The following is a 13,925-nucleotide window of genomic DNA, read 5'->3' as shown; positions in this document are numbered from 1 at the left end:
AGATGGACCACATAGATCGATGTGTAGAAGCTCTAGTGGTTTTATAATATTTGTGTTTACTCGAGTAGGATGACTTTGTCGACTTTTCTTCCCCATTTCGCATGCAGCTCACAAGTGTTCTTTATCGAACTTGAGAATTAGAAGACCTCACACGTGATCACAAAGAACCAGCTTGTTGATGTCTTTGAAGTTGAGATGTGAAAGCCTTCGGTACCAAAGCCAACTTTCATCAGATTGAGCTTTCACTAGTAAACAGATTGCTGGTTTCCCTCATATTGGATTAAAATTCAGAGGGTACATCTCTCATTTACGCTTGGATTTTAGCAAAACATTATTCGTTTTCTTCTCAACAATCTCTGAACCTTCATCATCAAATGAAACCTTCAGTCCAGTTCCAACAACCATTTGAGAAACACTGATGAGATTATGATGCAATCCCTCTACATAAGCCACCTTGTAAATTGAGAATTCACGGTTGGTAATCATCCCATAGACTGTTATTGTGCCAAATGAATTATTGCCATATTTAACACATGCACCATCCTTAAGGGCCCGAAACTCCCTCAACTTTTCTCTCCATCCTGTCATGTGACGTGAGCAACCACTATCTATGTACCATTCATTATTGAACTGCTCTTCATGTATAACCTGCACAAATCAAGCAGATTTAAGAACCCAAAGTTGCTTGGGTCCTCATGAGCCTTTTACAAAACAGGGAATAGTAAGAGAAATATCAACCAAATAAGTTCGTTTTACTACGGTTGTTTCATCTTTTCTTTTGATTGTGAAAACTTTGATTTTGTTAGTTTTAATTTCTTTAGCTTTAGACTTTGGAATGGTGGTTTTATTGTTCACGAACTTTTGGTTATGTTTCCTAGGTTTGGGTTTCGTCTCCTTTTGTCTTCTGAAAAGAACTTTCCTTTTCCCTTTACATCCACCTTTGGATAGTGCTTTGAGTGAGAGTGAGAAGGATGGGATTTGGGAGCCAACCCATGCTTTCGGTTATTGTCCCTATTGGTTTGGGACCCAAAATTGCTTCCCTTTCGGTTCTTTTCGTTGTTTGGTTAAGAACTGAAACCACTTCTTCGGTTTCTTTCGCTTTCTTTCTGGAGACCGAAACTCTCTTTTGGTTCACTTGACTATAGGAATGGAATTGAGTACATGGAGTTGAGTTTGCTTTTGCTTCTTCCTTCAAATTTGAAGTCTTGTCTGAACGAACGTAATTAGGGTTTTGGGATTGCCAAAACTATTTCCTTTCGGTGATATTTTTCTTATATCTCATATTATGTTGATGTTTCTTCTCTGACACTTGCTTTCGAGTTCTATGGATATTAACCTTTGGATTCAGTCTTTTAATATGAGTTTCGCTTTTTAGGGAGGAAGTTACGCTTGTCGCCTTGACTGGTTCACTTAGAAAATTTTTGGTATCACTTGTGCTTGGCACATCAAAATGTGTAGGCTTGTTAAGTGGTTCTGCCACATATCTGCCTTTGACCCTCCATGATGTTATCTCAGAAAGACCGACCGTCTCATCAGCATTGTCGATAGGAGCTGACCAGAAAAATTCATCACATCCTTCATCATTATCTTCGTTTAATAATGTAGTCAGTTCGAGTGTTTGCTTCTGTGTAACTCCTGTAACTGCATAGAACTGATTCGGTATCGTTTGAGCCTTTTGATATACCACAACTTTTCCTTCAGAATCTTGGACTTATTTTGTGACAAACGAGCGAACTCAACAAAATTTTCAGAAATGAGATTTTTGACAAGTTCGGGTTCACTCTTGACAAATTCAGAACAGTCCACCTCATCCTCTACATATATTTCACTCAAATCATCATTCTCATCAAATTCAAAAGCGTTTTCAACATCAATCTTGTTTTCTAAACTTAACTTGGCATTCAGTGAGTTAAACTTCTACATGGTTTCAGGTTTAATTTTCAATTTATCATTTTCATCCAAAAAAATTTTAAGCATGTCCTTGTAGTCTTTGGACTTGAAAAAGGACTCTCTTTTGTCAAGACCAATTCTGTAAGTTGGAGAAATATCATCAGAAGATACAACAGCTTCACAGTTATATACATCAGCATCAATTTCATCATTCTTTAATTCAAGGAAAGGAAGAATCGTACTTTGAATTTTCTTGCCTATTTCACAATCCAGATGCAATTGGGTAATATTGGAATATAAACGCTTAGCAATTAAACAAAAAACATTTCTCTGATTTAAAAGCTTCAAATTATCCCTTTGCAAATAAATTGTCTCATCCTTAATTCTAACTAACTCGCTCTCCTTTTGCTCTATCCCATTCGTTTCTCCTCACTCTTCGATGATACCCTGCTAATTTGATCAGTTAGGTTAGAGTTTGTGAGACGTGTTTGCTTCAAACTACCACTTAAACTAGAAAATTTAATTTTTAATTCATTTAGTTCTTTTTCATAGTTGGTGACAGGAAGTTTTAGTGATTCACAAATAGATTGTACCTTTTTGATCAGTTGATCACATTCATTGATCAGTTGATCCGTGGTATAGCCCCTCATGTGTGACACTCTAGTGGTCACCATTAAACACTTTCCTGTAGCAGCATACTCATCTTCTCTCACCATGAAAGCCCTGCCATGTGTAGGCTTCCTCACTTCTTCATCTTCTGAGTCTGTAGACCAGACTTCAACACCACCGAACTCATCATCCATAAGATTTTCCTGCACAATAAGAGCATTCATAGTATTGTTATTAGCAACAACTTTCTTCTTCTTGATTTCCTCTAGCTTACGTAGATGGTAAGCTTCATCATCTTCATTGTCATTCTTCTCTGTCATCTTCCTCAACACACAGTCTTTGGCAAAGTGGTTTTTGCCTCCACAAAAGTGACAATTAAATCCTGAGTCACCTGACATCTTGCTCTCCTTCTTCGGTTCATCCTGTTGAGGAGAGGTCTTCTCTTTTTCCTTCACCTTTTCGGAACTATAGCTACCCTGCCAGTTTTGGTTCTTATTAGTGGGAAACTTTCTACAAATGAAATTCTTTGGGTTTGAAACTATCAACGCATAGTCTTCATTAGTCAGATCGTGTTCAGCCAGATCCAACTCTTCTTCATCTTCAGTTATGTTCTTGCCCTTAGAGAGAAGAGCCAAATAACCCATGCTCGACACTACTTTCACTTCTTTTTAAACAACACTTTCATGTGATTTAGGAATTCCTACTAGCTTCGTCAACGAATACGTCTTGAACTGTTCGTGCACCTTTCACAGTTGAGACAACAACCATCCATTCAGGCCTCAGACCATTCATAAATGTGACCTTTTGTTCTATCACTTCCCTGCCTATACCATACTTGATCATCTTACTTAAAATATGATTGAACCGATCAAAAGTCTGAATGAGCTTTTCTTCTTGCTTTTTCTCAAATGCACCAAACTTTGAGACCAGAAGAGTTTGTATGGAGTGCTCCAAATCTTCATTAGTAGAATATAACTCTTTTAGCTTATCCCAAATCTGTTTTGCTGTGGTGCATGAGCTAACAAGGCGAAACGTGTCAGATTGCAAAGCAAATCTAATCATTCTCATGGATTTAATATTGTTCATCAGTTTGTCTTTTTCGTCTTGTGGAACTTGCTCCACGTTAATCATGAGCTGGTTGTATTCTTTCTGTGTCTTGATGGTTTGATTTGTTCCAGAGAGAACAAATGGACCGAGAGTAATTGCCTCCCAAATCAGATAGCCATTCTCTTCTAAACCAAGAACATAATCTTCGAAGTGATGCATCCAGACCTCATAGTCGTGTGTGTACAAAATCAGAACTCTTGTACTTGAACCAATGTTGTTGGCTATGTTAATAGCGTTTGTGTTGGAATCGTCGTGTGACATGATGATATTCACGTGAAACATGCTCAAGATCCGACTTGCAAACAAAGTTAGGGTAAGATCAAAATCTAAGATCTACTTCAATAACAAGATGTCGACTCTAACAGAAAACGATAATAGCGGAAAACCCGAAAACCTTCTTCAACAGAAGAGATGCGTATGGATTACACATTCTCCTGCTCTGATACCAATTGATGAGTTGAAAAACTCTTTAGATCGATTAGATCTTCAAACAGGTTAACAGAAACTAACAAACAAAACTCTGAAGACACGAATGAATCAAAATAGAGCTTAATGATTCCAATATAGTCACACCTCAGTAGAGCTCGATGAAGAACTTCAACTGTAGAGGTGTGCTAGGGTTTTACAATACAATCAATGAGATAATAATCAAAGCGATAAATGATAAGGATGCATGCATGCACCTTATATACTAAACCCTAGAGAGAAAACACACGGCTGGACAGGCCAAAACCGGTGACAAAACTGGGCCATATAACCGAGCCCAAAGACACAACAAACTAGACTTAACTGGAGGTTCTAGAATTGCCTCCCTTTCTTGACTATTGAACAATTCCAATTCAACTCTTGCACCTTAAATTAATTCTAATCAATCCATACTTAATTTTAATAGGTTTTGAGAATATTTATATTCCTATGTGATCATGCAATCATACTTGCATTGGATCTAAGTTTTTCTCTAGTTATACATGCAAACAAGATTTCCAAAACAACAACCCTTATACTAGCATAAAAAAATCGAAATCTATGACAACCCAAGTTGTCCCGTTACATTTCCCCGTTACCATTAACGGAATAATCCGCTATATAAAAGTTTCGTTAATTAGAGGGTGTCAATTTAATAAAAATTCTATTGGTTTACATTAATATGTCATTAAGTCGTGACAAAAGGAATTAAAAACACATAACACACATTTCCATTTAAATGGAAAAGTTAGTTTTTATTATTACGACCACTACATCGTGTGCGACCAAAAGCCCCGTTGAACGGCAGTATCGGGTAAAATTCCACTGATCCCCGACTCGGAACCCTATATAAGGGTGAGTGGAGTCCATTGGAGACCTTTTACACTCTCTCTCTCTCTATACTCTCTCTCTAGACCCGTTTTCGCCCCGAATCCGCAACCAAACGCTTCCAGATTGTAAGTCCGCTTACCCTAGCGTACTCTAAACATTATGATTCGTGTTTATAGCATAGAATTGGACTTGGAACATGTGTTTATGGCCAAGGAGCATGCTTGGGCCGTAAACCCTTAATAAGTGGGTTTTTAAGCAATTTAACCCCTCCAAACCAACATTGGGAGTTAGATACGACCTTATGGCTTGCAAATCCGGACTTAGAACACCCTAGACATGAATTTTGAGGAGCAAATAGGAGTTTACGGCCAAGGAATGTGCTTGGGCCATAAACCCTTCAAACATGGGGTGTAAACTCATTTTTACATGCTTAAAAGCCATAGAACTCCACCAATAGCCTTGGAATAAATCCTAGACTCATCTAAAAATAGTTTGGGGACCTTAAACATGTCAAACACCCTCCATTTAGGAGTTTATAGCCACAGCTTCCCAAGAAATAGTTCCAGGGCCGTAAACTCATAAATACATGTTAAAGGGTGCCCTAAATTCATACCAAGGCTTAAGACATAAATTAGGGGCTTGTCCTTTGGGTTTGGATCAATTAAACTCAATAAAATGAAGGAGTAAAAGGAGTTTACGGCTCAGACATGTGTCAAGGCCGTAAACACCCTTAAATTACTAGCAAGGCAATAAGGGCTTGAAACTTCACCAAACCAAAGGGATGAGAGTTTACGGCCGTAAACTCCCTTAGGAGTTGTTCCTAGGCCCTAAACTCCAATATAATGCCCTTAGAAGCCTTAAACCCACTCATGCCTTTTTGGAAAAGTACTTAGAATAATTCCATGAGCAAGTAGAAGCCTTAAAACACCCTAGAACCCATCACCATGAGTTTACAGCCGTAAACTCATGGTGAGTAGTCCCTGGGCGGTAAACATCATATTAAGGGCTTAATCTTGTAGAGTAAACTCCATTCCTAAGTCATACACACCCTTAAACGCTACCCGAGACACCCAAACACTTAACCAAAGTGTTTTCCGCTCCTGTGAGCGCGTATATTTGTTTAATTAGTATTAAATATACTAATTGTTTGTGAACATATGTTATCATATGTTAAATAGGTCATTGTGTGTATTCAAGTCCTTGCGTGACACCGAAAGCCCAAACGACACCTTCGTCGGACCTACATACACCAGGTGAGTTCATACCCCTGAATGAACCTTTTAAATGTTTTAACATGTTTTATAGGGGGGAATACAAGTTAAACACGCCAATTATCATATCAATCACATGTGATTGATAACCCGAATGCACAAGATTTTACCAGTGTACACTGTTTTACCGAGTAGGACACTATAAATGGCTTTCAAAGAGGGTTTTCACTTGTTCAAGTTCTTACTTTCATTGCTTTATCAAAGTTCCAATTTCAAAATGGTTTATGAAAGATTCCAAAAGATTTCTAAAGGTTTTCACACTTATTTTACCAAAGAATACAATTGCGATTTTCCTGAGTATAAAGGTTTTTCCAAGGTTTTCATGTATAATTTTACTTGTTAGTTACTGCTGCTTCACTTATACTTATTTTTAAACTCCTACTCGATAACGCTTTCACTTTGTGATGCGTTTATACTTGGTATTGTCTCTATTTCGCTTATACTTGTAGTCGCTTATACTTGATAGACGCTCTTACTTCACTTATCGTCGTTTCCACTACGTGATACACCTACACTTGGTACACTTATACTTCACGATTCGATTATCCCACTCTGTACGCTTATACTTCACAACTCGGATGCTCCACTGTACGCTTATACTTCACAACTCAGATGTTCCACTGTACATTTATACTTCACTGTATGATACCACTTGATACACACTCAAGCGTAGTTAGATATATGTTTGTGCTTGTATAGATGCATATAAATAATGATTGAAGGACTTAGGAAGGCTTGTCCGCCCTATTTCCTTTTCTTCATTGAGATGTCGTCTGGTGGGATCGGATGTCCATCCGAAGGTCGTTTGATTCATTACTTATATATTATGTACACAAGCGTAGACATACGGGTTTACTTCAGTCAATTCAGTTAAGTGTCTCTACCTCTAGTTCAGCACTTACATTAGAAACCCACTAGTTGGAAGTCGCTACCCACTATTTGGGATGCATCTTCAGGACACGACCTTCTTCGTCGTCTAGTTGGTAACCAGAGTCTCCTGTAGGGAGAGCGGACATTGTGTTTATAGATCTATATGGGATTGTCAACCCCGCACCCAGACTGCTAGCTACAGTCCCGGCCTACCAAGCCAACGGGTGACAAATGTCACATTTTAGACGCTTGTAGGGCATCTGGTACTCTGGTCGGTATGGTTATGAGTATCCCGGGCTACCTTATAATTCATTGGCTTTAAGGTAACGGTATTTCGCCAGCAATTTACACTGTATGCTGGTAATTCAATTTCAGAGTCACACTGTTTTGACCTTACAAGACGTATCTTTCATTTGATACTGTCTGGGGTCTGTCTCCTCTGTTTTAACCTTACAAGACGTACCTCTCGTTTGATGCTGTCTGGGGTCTGTATCCACAGAATTCACAGTATCCACTGTATTCACTGTATTCACTGTTTTAGACCTTGCTAGACATATCTTTCATTTGATATTGTCTGCTGTCTGTATTCACTGTTTTGGACCTTACCAGCTGTACCTTTCATTTGGTACCTTCTGGGGTCTGTGTCTCTATTTGTTAGACTGAATCAGGCATGTCGTTCGTTCGATACTCTCCTGGAGTCTATGATTCCTTTGCCTTAGTCAGCAGTCCTCACTGTTGAGGCACATGTTATTTCCCTGTTGTCTCTTGCTTTCTTCAATAATCAAATTCAGTATTTTGATAATGATAGCAATTAAGGGAAAACCATTTTTTATCACATAACACTGACTAGTCTTGGTAGAAGACTGCTTGATAAAAGAAAATATAGGATTTTCTGGAAAGAACTCTAATACACAGTAAACACTTAAACTACTACTTTATAAAGTTATTTGGATAAATATCACTAAATACTTATGAACTCACCAACATTTGTAAAAATGTTGATACTCGCTTTTCAAATAACTTGTATTCTCAGGTTAGCATTAGACAGGTACATCCCCGGAGCTGTTGATGAAGATAGCTTAGTACCGCGCTGTATTTATTCTATTACTCGTATTACTTTGATGTATTAATGTAACTATGTAAAACTATTACTATTAATGCAATGTTTTGTTGTACTTTGATTACTATAATGCATGTGTTGTGATACTTGACATGACGTCATCCACCCCAGAACGTTTTCGCCGTTCCGATTTTAGGGTGTGACAGATTGGTATCAGAGCATTGTTTATAGTGAGCTAAGTATATCAATTCATAAAAGATATACAACCTATAAACACAAAGGGATAAAACACTCTGACCAAGAATTATACTTTAAAATATAACCGTATTTTACCAAAGTATAATAACATCCAGAATCTAAACACTCGAACAAAAGTATCACAAGAAGAACAATAATAAAAGTCTTCGGATGTTGAGCATTACCGTCAAACCTGGGCAGTTAGGTAATCGTAAGCTGGGATAAATGTAACCTAATCAACTACATTTATTCGAGATGCGATGAACGTGTGCTTGGGAGTGATAGTAGTGTACAACAGGTCTGAAACTTACCAACTAGGAATGCTAGAGCCAAACATAAAGTTAAAATACTATAGGAGTATTTTAGAACACTAAAAGATCCACACTAATCCCAGAATCATACTCAGAACATAAGAATCAAACAGGAATTAAAATACCATAGGGGTATTTTAGAATCCATAAACAACCTTGCATGAAGAACAAAAAAAAAAGATCCTTATTGATATACCTACAACTACAGAGGGTGTACTCCCAAGGTTATATATAATAAGGATCCCATAGGCTAAGAATGTGTGGTTTCGCTCTACTTCCTTTTCCTTGTTTGGATGTGGATTCCGAGTAGTATCACATATTCGAAGGCCTATCGGAGCTAAACTATATATGATTTGTATACCCTGTGTAATCGTAGCAGGACTCGATATGGATCATACAGTGAAATGTTAATAATCTCTTAGGATTCTTTAAACATTTCCATTCTCGCACGAACCCTGTAGAAAACCCTACCCACTTCAGTGCTTGACAGAAGAGTTGATTCCGACCCAGAGAAGGTTCATTGAGAAGATTTCCGGTTCGGAAATAAACAACTGGGTCGAGACTATTGAATTCACCAGGTGCCTATCTTCTGTTAGGCACATCGGTGAGGAATTCGCCTAAACTTCGGAGATTCCCAGTCATCCATCATGAAGTGGTGACACCCAGAGTTGGAATCAGGAGGAAGGCGGAGTAGAAATTCAATATGTCTTCACAAGAAAAGAACCCTAGGAAACTACCCGAAGGAAACTAACGCCGATTCCAGTCAAAGATACGAGGCAGACCGAGGGAGCCAGTACATGGAACCCGGGAATTGTCTTTTCCTTGTGTTCGTCACGCTAATACATCCATAAAATAATACAATTTAGTGAGTTAGTGGTTACACTACTCACGCTATGTGTTAGGTAAATCGTCGATTCCCGTTGCCAAATACACGATTAGGGTGGATCCCCGCACCTTTGTTGAGAGTGCTTAGCCATGAGCTTTCATGAGCCTCTCTTTCCCTAGTTTCGTTCCGAACCATTCTCAAATCTCTCCAGGCCGGAGAGTGAAACCTTTCCTAGTATAAAAGGTAACTTAGTAGGAACGACTCAAATCTTATGGCCTTTTTCCGATACTCATACTCCTACCTTGATTACCAGGACTACATCATAGGGATGTAGGTCGACACTCAGACGACCAGTACCTGAGGCATGGGAAAATTTATGCCTCATACGTTCAGGATAGAAATGTCCAGGGTTAACCATCGTCTCTCATTACCTTGTAATTCCTTTTCCGTGTAGGAAAACCATGCCACCGAAGAAGCGTAACCAATCCACAAGCTAGAAACCTACTCTCTTATTCGATGAAGCTATGTTCCAAGCTACAGTCTCAGCAGCCGTAGCAGCTGTCATGGCTCACCTGAATGCTAACACCGCCAAAGTTAGCAAGGGGCCTGTCGGGATTTCCAATCCTAGCGATGGAACGCAGCAACCAACACTTCCATACTCAGCCACCCAAGAACCTCACTCAAACCCACTAAAGAGAAAACTCAAGATTGAGGAAGGAAGTACCTCGGCTCAAGGACCTTCCGAAGGGCAACGACCTGAGGCAGTCTGTACCCCTGTCAATCCTTCCCTCCCGACTCCAAGAAGACCATACCTAGGAGACCTTCCCCACTGCAGCAAGTTCAGCTACCATCATCATGGTGCCTGCCGAGAGCTCTATTGTGCTAGGTGCCACATGTTGGGGCATACTGCTCGCGTCTGCAGAACCCCGGTTGAGTTCATTACAACAACCACCAATGTGGCGACCCGCACAGTTTGCCACCTATGTGGTAAAATGGGACACTTCAAGAAGGACTGCCCAACTGAAGGGAAAGACAAAGACACAGAAGGAGCCTGACACTACTACTTAGGGAGAAGCGGCAAGGAACTCATTAGATTTTGGTACGTTTCTCGATCTCGGATAACTAAACTAAGAACAATAAAAGACTAATTCAAATGTAAATTCTTCCCAGTAAGGCGAAAGTCGTAGCACTGTTATAAAATTTAAAATTCATTAGGTAAAACAATAATGGCTAAACATATACGTTACGGCCATGTATATTTAAGATGGACAGACCTAGAGTGAGCGCATGCCGCCTCATTTCCTGTTCCTCGTTTGGTTGTGGATTTAGGGCGGGGTCGCTCAGTCAACAGTCCTCCCCACCTCAAATATACATGACTAGTATATGTGAGGCGATTATAGAAACGCCTCGTGAGAATCCACTCATGAAAAGGTACTCTATTCGGAAACGCTTAGAACTCTCTATAGTTCCGCGTCGACTCTATTGGTCCAAGTATTCGTGGTAGTGATACATAGGACGAAACCCGAGACGCCTAGAACTGGTGTACCTGTTCGGCACCTGAATCTATTGATCTTCATTATACGTCATGTCGGAGTGTGCCAACTTCGACGACTCTATTGATCATGGTTCGAGTTCGTGCAACCATGTGTACATTCTTAGTGCTGTGTAAAAAGAACTTTCTCCATAGCCATGTTGGCGAATAAGGGTTCTTCCGAACCTGAACATAACACAAATAATCTAACCTAATGCGATCCGCCAATCATCCCTCTTATCTCAAACCTTCCGAAGTACCCAAGAGAGGGTACCGTGCGCCGTTGACCGACCCCTCGTAGTCAGATGAACACCAAAGTGAACGACACTGCAGATACTCCAGAAGACGACAACCAACCGAAGCATACTTCGTAGGTTCCCCAGAAAGACCCTTCACACCTCGCACATCCGGTTCGTGAACCCAGAGAAACGAACTCATGAGACTAACCACTATAACTAGATATATGCATGAAGGTGGCATATAATTGAGATCAAAAAGATTTAAGGTGTGTGTTTCCTCCCTACTCCCTGTTCCTCGTTGGGTTGTCGATTTGGGGTGGAGTCGCACAGCTGAACATCCTACCGACCACAATTGTATACTGCCTGCATACACCCAGTATTGAGGTTAGACTAGACATGAGCTCTACCACGAACTTCTTAGAAAAGCCCTTCACCCTATTCCATAACATAGGAGCCGGAATCAAGAGAATCACTGCAGTTTGAGGTAGTAAAGTTCCGAGTGATGAGACCCTATACCCATTAGATTTGACCTAGACCGAGAAAACGCAGAACCTTCGGAAGAGTAGTTGCAGTAGAGGTTCGCAGTACTTAGGCACCTCGTCCACCCAGTTATAGACAAGTGGTGCTTATCATCCTCCACCCTCTCGCCAGGAGGAAATCATCTTCGCCCTGTAGACGATAGACTTCATTCTCCGAAGTGAACACTAGGATACTGAGAACCACAGGATAACCTTCGCAGCCAAGAATACTTGATCAAAGAGCGAAATTAGTTGCGTTAGGCCTCATGACCCTAATCCCGAAGAGGTTATGGACTTGACACCAGTCCTAGTGTTAGTCGAAGGGTTATGCAGGAGCATACACTTTCCATGCTAGAATAAACCAAAGTCTTAAAGGTTAATTGGACTATTAGGTGTTCCATGAATACTGTCTCACGCAGAGATAGTAGAACCACCTCCATAGATAGTCCGACACTCGTCTAGTGAAACCCTATCTTCCCGACCTCCAGGTTTTCCGCATCTCAAGCTTCGTTAGTGCAGGTCCATTTTGCACAAGCTTGAGATAGACACTCTATAGCAAACCGATAACCATAGTCACGTAACCCACTCGATGATCCAGAAAGTCTCTATCAGCCAGTTGACAGAAAACATGAAACCAAAGACCACACGAGATTCCTAAGAACCAACCTGAAGGACTACACGCACAGTACGAGTGAGAATGTTAGGAACTTCGGAATGGCGATCACGCCAGTGATGATCTTGCCATAGAAGTACACAATGTTCTGAGTACTGAAAAGCTCTACCATTCCAAGAGCTTGGGACCATATGAGGATTCCCATGGAGACTTGGTCCAACCCTTTTCAGGCCGCTACTACCTTCGGATATACCACAAGATTCACACCCAATCGATCCACTTCTTAGACTTGATATGTGAATTCCCGACAACACTCTTTGTGCCTCACTCATCTTGATAGAATCCATTGAGAACTCTAACCCTGTAGATACACCAGTTGGAACCCACTAGCTATACTAGACGGAATCCGCCTCCCGTACGTGAAGGTCTGTCGGAATCACAAACATAGACTAGAGTTCACTTGGGAATGCGAGGACAACCGTGTAGGAAGTACTCTCTCACCTCTACTTGGCCATTCATACCTACTTCCTTGCCTAGACCAGAATTTCGGGACGAAATTCCCTCTAACGGGGGGATGATGTGACAACCCAAGTTGTCCCGTTACATTTCCCTGTTACCATTAACGGAATAATCCACTATATAAAAGTTCCGTTAATTAGAGGGCGTCAATTTAATAAACATTCCATTGGTTTACATAATATGCCGTTAAGTCGTGATAAAAGGAAATAAAAACACATAACACACATTTCCATTTAAATGCAAAAGTTAGTTTTTATTATTACGACAACTAGATCGGGTGCGACCGAAAGCCCCGTTTAACGGCAGTATCGGGTAAAATTCCACTGAGCCCCGACTCGGAACCCTATATAAGGGTGAGTGGAGTCCATTGGAGACTTTTTACACTCTATCTCTCTATACTCTCTCTCTAGACCCGTTTTCGCCCCGAATCCGCAACCAAATGCTTCCAGATTGTAAGTCCACTTACCCTAGCGTACTCTAAACATTATGATTTGTGTTTATAGCATAGAATTGGACTTGGAACATGTGTTTATGGCCAAGGAGCATGTTTGGGCCGTAAACCCTTAATAAGTGGGTTTTTAAGCAATTTAACCCCTCCAAACCAGCATTGGGAGTTAGATACGACCTTATGGCTTGCAAATCCGGACTTAGAACACCCTAGACATGAATTTTGAGGAGCAAATAGGAGTTTACGGCCAAGGAATGTGCTTGGGCCATAAACCTTTCAAACATGGGGTGTAAACTCATTTTTACATGCTTAAAAGTCATAGAACTCCACCAATAGCCTTGGAATAAATCCTAGACTCATCTAAAAATAGTTTGGGGACCTTAAACATGTCAAACACCCTCCATTTAGGAGTTTACGGCCAAATCTTCACAAGAAATAGTTCCAGGGCCGTAAACTCATAAATACATGTTAAAGGGTGCCCTAAATTCATACCAAGGCTTAAGACATAAATTAGGGGCTTGTCCTTTGGGTTTGGATCAATTAAACTCAATAAAATGAAGGAGTAAAAGGAGTTTACGGC

The 13,925-nt window shown here is 40.3% G+C and overlaps 1 protein-coding gene across 1 annotated transcript; it reads right to left on the bottom strand.

The window, feature by feature from the left end:
* Positions 1-303: 303 nt before the first annotated feature.
* LOC111903469 (uncharacterized) lies at positions 304-3,143 on the bottom strand. Its single transcript, XM_023899234.1, has 5 exons — positions 2,678-3,143; positions 2,062-2,147; positions 1,728-1,917; positions 1,337-1,641; positions 304-648 (listed from the first exon to the last, which is right to left on the bottom strand). Exons 1-5 carry the CDS (start codon positions 3,141-3,143, stop codon positions 304-306), a joined length of 1,392 nt encoding a protein of 463 aa, XP_023755002.1.
* Between the last annotated feature and the right edge of the window lie 10,782 nt (positions 3,144-13,925).

Source organism: Lactuca sativa, chromosome 1, assembly GCF_002870075.4.
Source record: "Lactuca sativa cultivar Salinas chromosome 1, Lsat_Salinas_v11, whole genome shotgun sequence".
In the NCBI taxonomy this organism is placed as follows: Eukaryota; Viridiplantae; Streptophyta; class Magnoliopsida; order Asterales; family Asteraceae; genus Lactuca; species Lactuca sativa.
This window is presented reverse-complemented; position numbering and strand designations above follow the sequence as displayed.